The sequence below is a fragment of the Aythya marila genome (assembly GCF_965140915.1).
Source record: "Aythya marila genome assembly, chromosome: 3".
NCBI classification, from domain to species: Eukaryota; Metazoa; Chordata; class Aves; order Anseriformes; family Anatidae; genus Aythya; species Aythya marila.
This window is the reverse complement of record NC_139044.1, coordinates 71,662,087-71,669,868: the sequence shown is the minus strand read 5'-3', so window position 1 is coordinate 71,669,868 and position 7,782 is coordinate 71,662,087. Positions and strand designations below refer to the sequence as shown.

At 48.6% G+C, this 7,782-nt stretch overlaps 1 protein-coding gene across 1 annotated transcript in view; it reads left to right on the top strand.

The window, feature by feature from the left end:
* Window positions 1-7,782, top strand: part of METTL24 (methyltransferase like 24) — a gene marked incomplete at its 5' end in the record, with an annotated part of 33,327 nt that continues 25,545 nt past the window's right edge. Inside the window, one exon of the mRNA XM_082755783.1 lies at window positions 1-279. Within this exon, the coding sequence (XP_082611909.1) occupies window positions 1-279 (279 nt within the window). The remainder of the gene's footprint in view (window positions 280-7,782) is intronic.

Sequence of the window (7,782 nt, the reverse complement as noted above, 5' to 3'; positions counted from 1 at the left end):
ATGCCCACGGAGCGGCCGCTGCGGCGGGGCTCGGCTTTCCGCCTCTGCCTGCTCTCGGCTGCTCTCTTCCTCTGCCTCCAGCTGGGCGTCAGGCGATCCTGGTGCCCGGAGGAGAAGCCCCGGGGGCCGGCTGCGGGGTTGGGACCCCCCCGGGCTCCCCCAAGGGGTCCCCCCCAGCCCCCCGGGCGGCGGCGGGTCACCTACGTGCGGAGCGGCCGGCGGCGGGGAGCCGAGCCCGGCTGCTGCCCCCCGCAGCCCCCGGGCGGCCCCCGCAGGAAGGTAGGGGTCGGGAGAGGGCAGCCCTGTCGCGACAGGAGCCGGGGGGTGGCTCTGTGACAGCTCGGGGGGTTGGACGTGCGGCCACCGCCTGGGCGGAGAGACCTCGTGGTCCCCTCTGGACACCACCCGGGCAGGTGTCCCCTGGTGATCCTGGGTACAAATCCGCTTTTTGCTCTTTGTACACATTCCCCTAATAGTTTATTGAAAGCCGAGAGGGTCAGTGAGCGCTTGCACTGTGTGAATTTTGGGGTTTCTCATCTTTCGCCTCGTCTGTTCATAGGGAGCTGTGGTGGTGCAATGGTACCTTGCTGCGGTGTCTGCATCGCGCAGTGCTGGGTTTTGGGGCTTTTCTGGTCCATGTCGGCTTACCCGGTGTTCTCCTAAAGCACAGCTTCTGAACGGTTGTCATTAAGGGATAATTTTTGCATTCATAGGAAAAAAATGCTAATCACGTGGATTCAGGTAGCTTCTTGAAGACATGCGCTCAGCACAGCATCAAACACGTGAGACAACAGTAAACCATGCCCTAAACCAATTTCATGATCTTTTTGAGGAAATCGAAGGGGAAAACTAGCAATGTGAGAGAGCTCTCGTCGCACTGGAGACCTACCAGTGCTTTGTGGTGTTGGAGAGGCTCACACATCCCACATCATGTTTCTGTGCCTTTCCAGGTGAGGTGCTTGAAGCATCACTGCTGTGGGGTCATGGTGTCTGGCACATTGCTGATGAGGCTTCAGCTGAATCACAGTAATTAACTCAAGGGAGAAATATTAGGAAGTATAGAGTACAGTGGAGTCGCCTGGTTAAGCCTGAGACCGCAAAGTTGTCTCCATGTTCAGCCCTTTGGCTGGAGCATGTTGATTCAGGCTAAGGCAATCTAATCCTTGAAGTGAAGATAAGCCTGTGGAGGTAGTGGGAGTGAAATTCTGGGAATTTCTGGTTTGGGGAGCAAGTTGGTAAATGAAGATGTAGGGGAAGTGGTCTGCATACTGCCATTTTTCCATGTTGAAGTGGTGATCAGGTACGATAGCTTGAAGAGGAGGACTGATTCATTTTATTTTTATTCTTATTTTTGGAGTTGTCACCAGGAAATCCTTCCCTAGGTCACTTCAGGCTGTTCTAGGACAAGGTGAGGGCTCTTTTCAGGCAGGGCTGCTCCCACCAGCGGTCTGCGGCTTCTTCCAGCCCTGTTGGAGAGAGGTGGCAGCACCAGACTGCTGCCAGCAGCTGGCTGCTGTGCGCAGGTTTGTGCTGGTGGAGAGGGATGCAGCCAGCCCAGCTGTGCTGTGCCAGCTTGGGATTGTTGTTCGCCATGGGTTTTCTATGCTTTTGCGTCTTCCCTCTGTCCATAAACCACTGTTGGTCCGTTTCTGGAGTCTGCAGAGGCTTTCAGATATATTTTTCTTCACTGCTGGTTTTGTTGTTGCAATATATTGTGATATGTGAGCCAGCAGGACAGCAGCAGTAAGAAATCAGGTAGGGTGAGCCCTGCTCTGTTTCCTTAGTCTTGTTTCATTACAACCCTGCTTCAGCTTACAGCACTAAATTAAAGGAAAAGGCTGATGAACAGAAAGTTTCCACAGGTCTAGCTGAATATCCTACTTGCTGGCCTTATAAAAGAAATTGCAAAAACATACAGGGAAATTATCTGGTGGCTACTTCGAATCGCTTTAAAGTTTCCTGAAGCAGAGCTCTGTCATTTATTTCCCAAGCAGAGCTGCAGTTAAGCAAACAACAACACCAAAAGGGTGGAAAGAAAAGACCCAGACTGGGTGGGAAAGGTGGAGATTCGCCCATAAGTGGCCCTTGTGCCTGCAGGAAATTGCTGGTGTAAACGTGTGCTTTTCCTGATCACCAACAAATCTCTTTGAGTGGATGGAGGGACTGCATGGCAGATGGAAGGGGTTTACCACCGAGGTTACAAGTGGCTGTGTGTTTCTTAGCACCTGAGGTGCACGTATGAAAAATTCTCGTGGAAAGCCACAGGGAATAAAGGCGCTGTTGGTGCTCTTGCTGGAAAATAATAGTCAATGTCTGGCTTTCTTGATGGTCTTCTGAAGAACGTGGAGAGTCACACGATGTGCTGCAAATGTAAAGCAAACAGAAGATTGCAATCCCATTTGCAGTTTGGTGGGAGTGCTTAGGACTGTGCTGTTGATAATAAAATGACCAAATATGTTTATAAACTGACTCTGAGCTCTGCTTGTGTTGGGCATTGGTATGGGAATGTACAGAGCAGATAACAAAACTCCAGCTACATGTAAGCAATTGAAAGTCTGACACGTGTGCCAGCTCTTGTGGCAGGCATCGGTGAGATCTGCACCCACATAATGCCACAGGCACAGGGGGCAAGTTTTAAAATGTTATTGCAGGGTGTGACCGTAAAAAAAAAAAACAAACACAAAAAAAACAACACAACAACAACCAAGTAAAATATTGCATTTGGAATTTGAAGTAACAGCAAATTCTTATCACAGTGGTCGCAGTAAAAAAGCCATGTTGGGCTCTGAAACGGGGAGGAGCCTTTTCCATTAGTCTGCTTAGGAAAAGTTGGAGTTATTTGACTTGCAGGCAGATTTATTTCCATGTAGGAGGAGGAGGAGAGGGAAAATAAAGTTTTACATGGTGCAGTATAGTTATGCACAGGGGGAAAAAAAATAAATAAATAAAAGCAGATTTTAGTCTGGGCAGATGTTTTAAGTTCCTGTAGTTGTCCTTGCCAATGCTGGCAAGCTCTGTGACTGCGTCTCTCCTAAAAACTGAGGTTCAGGTTCCTGCTTTCTGCACGGGTTTAGCTGGGTTTTGCAGTCTAGGATTGGATTAGGAGGTGGACTTGGTGTAATGCTTCAAGCCACGAGGCTGTAGCCACAGGTGGATTTCTGGAAGTGTACCTTCTTTAAGGCTAGAAGGAAACAACTACATTTTCTGTTCTTCAAAGACAGAGACTAATTGTTTTTCGCTGATTTTAAAGTCCTCAGAAATCTGGTCACTCAGATTTTTAGGTAAAGTCAGGTTAAGTCTTCAAAAATCTGGTAAGCTTTGGATGCGACTTGGATAGGGGTTACTTTTTGGAGGACATAATGACCAATTGCTCCCTAGGTCCGCCGTAAGAGGGACAGGAAGTACCTGGCTTCGTTTTCGGGCAAGATGTTAGGAAAATCTTGTAACTCTGCAGTTGGGTAAGCAATGGAAGGGCCCTCAGCACAAGTGTGAACTTTGGCAAGACATCCGGCACGGCGGTGGAGCTGAGCCAGCCTCCTGAGGTCACTTCCACGCTTACCTGCCCCAAAATTAGCGGAGCAGGCTGGCGGGCAGTGTGATTATCCAGTCTGGAATTAAGCCTGAACAATGACCCAACGTCAATGTAATAAAAAGAGGTAATGGGGTCTTTAAAGGCTCTAAGTGGTCGTTGCTGTGGCTTAATACCTCACAGGAGAGACCAGGCTCCTCCGTAATTGTCCTGTGCTGACTGAGTGGCCCCAGAAGGAGCATTACTTGACAACTTTTTTCCTTGGAGGTCTCTCACCAAGGGTAAACTGCCCCAAAGTTGCTAAGCTTGTCAGATTCACACCAGGCAGCAAATCTGGCTGCTTCGGGCCATCGGTACCTGGGGAACAGCTGCGGGAGCTTTGGTCTTTGCTCAGATGTTCAGGCTAATCGCACAGACTGGGAGAGGTTATTGTGTTTGGAAGAAAAGACCAAACTTTTATTGAAAGCAGTTCTCAACAGCCGACCATCACATCTTGGGAGCAGCTCTGCCACTGCGTGGGGGCAGCTGAGGGACCAGAAGGTACAGGGAGAGCACAGGGATCCTTCCTGCTGCCTCTGACGAAGAACATCGCTGGCTTTTTGCTATATTTCAACCACCAAATAAATGTGTTTATGGTAAACCATCAGGAGGAGGTGGTCGTCTTGTTTCTGACAGCAATATTGCTCGCAGGCCTGTGAGATAGATGGTCACCCAGAATAACCTTGATTCTTCCACATTTTGTGTTACCTGAAATAGGTTTGTCCTCCGTTAATTTTGGAGAACTGGCTGGGGAATATTATCTTTCAGAAAGTCATTACAGCTGTATGAGGTGTAATTATATCCAACAACACAGATTTCTTTCCAATACCTACTCAGACTTTCTTTCTCCTGTATAGAGAATAACTCTTCTTAGAGAGCTGTGGCACAGAAAATTTGTTTTTAGAGTATATAAGCTTCCCCATCTAAAGACATAACCCAGAGTTGGAGGTGGCAAGTTCTCCTGTTGGTAATTTGTTCCATAACTGGCTGTTTTGACACTTGTTCCAGCTTTTTCTTGAGCCAACCTGGGCAGTCTGTGAGCCTCATACAGAAACTGGATCCTTTATGACTGTGGTAGCTGAGGGAGGAAGAAAACCACGCTGACCCCATCCCATTTGCTGTCCTCAGCTCAAACTGGGCTGCTGCCAAGGGAAGTGACCGGCTTTCCTGTCCTCCAGCCTGGGCAGTGAGTGGCTGAGGACCTCTGGGCATGGCCTGTAGGTCCCAAAAAAGGGTGGGGATGGAGCAAATATTTAACTTGGGAGCCAGCAAGGGTTTCATCCCGGCGCGTTCAGTCAGTTCACGTCAGCACTGACCCATCTGTCAGTAGAGGTAGGTGCTGGTGTGCCAAACGTCTCTGCCACGCTGAAGGGAAGGCTTCAGCGACTCCCCCTGGATTTTCTCCATGTGCTTTGACATCTCCTCAGAGCCTCCATCCACGTGGGTGGCGCAGCGTGGGACCTGGGGCAGCCTTGTGCTCCAGAGACACCAGCACGTGCCAGCGACGGCTGTCCCTCACACCACAGCCTGGATAAAAGGCCGAAGGCATAGGTGAGAGAGGCGGTGCAAACCACCACTAATCCTCATGGCATCTACAGCATGCCCCTCGTGTCGCCTGTTGTAATATTAGCTCGGGAATCTGTTTGTCTTGGAGGGCCGTTCAGCAATCCGGAGCTGCAAGCAGTGGATGTGAGTCACTTCACAAACCCCAGCGTTTCCATAGCTGGTTGAGGAGGAGCTGTGGTGTCAGGGAGGGGGTGACAGGGTGTCCGTGGTGTCTGCTGGCCTGAAGATCACAAGACCTGAGCCTGGAAAGCTCGCTGGCTCTGCGGGGGGCCCTCCTTTTAGTTGTTTCCCTTTCTTTTTCATTTTTTTGCAACGTTTAAAAACCAGCCCTGTGATTTACGCCCTCCGTGACACATTTGTAGATCCGGTAAATAAACCTTTCCTTGTCTCTTTATGTAATGATAAACGTCGTAGTTCCAGCAGCTGCTCCCACGTGTGCAGAGAGCTTGTTTCTTACCCAAATCTTCTCCATCTGCTCTGCAGATGGGAGGAAAATGGCTCTGCGGGGCTCTTTGAAATTCAGGAGCACAGAGCTGCCTTGTCTGCACAAAACCCAAATCTGAGGGACCCTTGTGAGGATCCTGGGGTTTTAGATGCAAAACCTCTGGTTTTATGTGCTGCTTGTGGGAAGAGCTAACCAAGAGCTGGCTTCAGGTTCCACCCCCTGATCGGTTTGAGGTGCAGCTTCAGGTGCACTGCTGCAGGTTTGCTGGCGGTGACCGAATCCTGGATGGTTTCCAGGACTGATCTGGGGCTCCTGCCGGCGAAAGAAATTGAACAGGCTGCCCATCGTGGCGTGTGGAAGACAAACCTGGCGTGCCTAACAAGGAGAGGCCTGCGGAGTGAGGCAGCACGTCTCCTGGGGATGTTGCTGAAACAGGGGATGCTCGGTGCTCTTGGTTTTGACAAAGCCAGAAGTCTGTCAGAAAAGATAAACAACAAAGGAATGATAAAATTTGTTAATACCAATGTGTCTCCTTTTGGACTTCGCTCGTTTATGTTCTGCAGCACTGGAAATCTCAAAATAAAAGTGAACTTTGTTTCATCCCGAGTAGGGCACAGTAATAGCATCTTGTTCATTTTCCCTTACTCTTTCTTAAGCAAGAAGCAATTATGTGTCAGTTGGCTGCTGTGTTTCTCCTCAGTTAGATGTCGTGGTGAGTAGTTTGATCTCGTGGTTGTTATTCACTATGATGCCTGTGGGAATTCGGGGTACAGCACAAGGGCTGAGTGGCCTGACGGGGTTAAACCACAGCGATGTGCAATCTCACATTTAAACATCTAGCCACTTGCAAGCCAGTTCTTGTTCCTCTTCTAGAAGGAGGGAAATAATTGACCAGCAGCTGGTCAGTCTTGCTTTGTTTGAAAGACTTCTACATGATGAGAGGTTTTATGCTGTCAAAGCAGAAAAGTCCTGCAGCCTTTTAGTCTACCCAGTGCTAAGAATTAATGTTTACTTCCCTTGTGATTTTACAGAAGTTCAGCTGGAAATAGCGCCTTCCCTTCCCAAGGCACAGAAGGTCCTTGGTAGCAGTAGGAGCAGGACCGTTCATGTGATTTATTGCTGGAGCTGATGTTTCGCTTATGTCTGTGGCACCTTTTGTATCTCTTTGTTGGATGAGATTCAGGGATGAGCTGGCGTGCTTGGGGCTACACAGACCTACTGATCTGCCCCTGGTGTGGGTATATCACCAGTACAGGCTGGTGGTGAAGGGGTTTTTTGATGCCTCAGGTTGCTCTGTGGGCTAAGAAGTGTGGTGGATCATTTCCTTTTAGACACTTGCACTCCACTTGGAAGAGAGAGAAAGCTGTGCAAGTGTGAAACACTCGTATTTCCGTGGAAGCAATTTTATTTTAAAGCACTTTTTATTTTTTGGCAGGTTCTTAGCCTTAGGCAAAGCCAGCAGACAGGCTGCCAGAAACATCCCTATCTGTAAATCGTGATTAGAGTGCTGGAATTTGCACAAAATAAACTCGGCTTATCTGGCTTGCTGAGTATTTACTGATGAATTCTGTTTGTTGTAGCCTGTGGTTTGAATACTGAGATGAAGCCAACCTAGGGGAAGACAGCTTTTTTTTTTTTTTTTTTTCCCCTTTCTTTCTTTTTTTTTCTTTTTATTTCTTTCCATTTTTGGATTATGACATCTACCTTATTCTCTCAACCAAGGAATCTCGACTTCATTTAAAGCAGGTGGGCACACTGATTGAAACCCTGGTCTTGACTCTGCTTAGCAAAAGTCTAAGTTTGACAGGCAATGAATGCCAGTGGTTGCTCCGTCTGCTTCTGGCTCTTATTCTGACGTGTTGGCAAGCAGGTACTGCAAATAATTCAGCCGATTGAGTATTACACTGCTTAAGCGGTTTGGAGAATTTGCCTCCATAAATTTCAGTCTGTTCTAGCTCCTGGTTTTATCTCCATCGGATGAATTATCACCCTGTCAGCCTCTGGATAGTGCTGGAATTCTGCTGCCCGACTTGTTAGTGTTTTTTACCAGAACAAAGAAACCCCAATCGCTGTGCTGCATGAAGAATAAATCAGATGCGGCGCTTTCTGAATTCATAAGCATCTACAAAATAACGTGTGGGCTGGAGCTCTGATACAGGTGTTTACTGCAAGCCACAGGCCTGCACCCAGGCTGCTGCAGGTG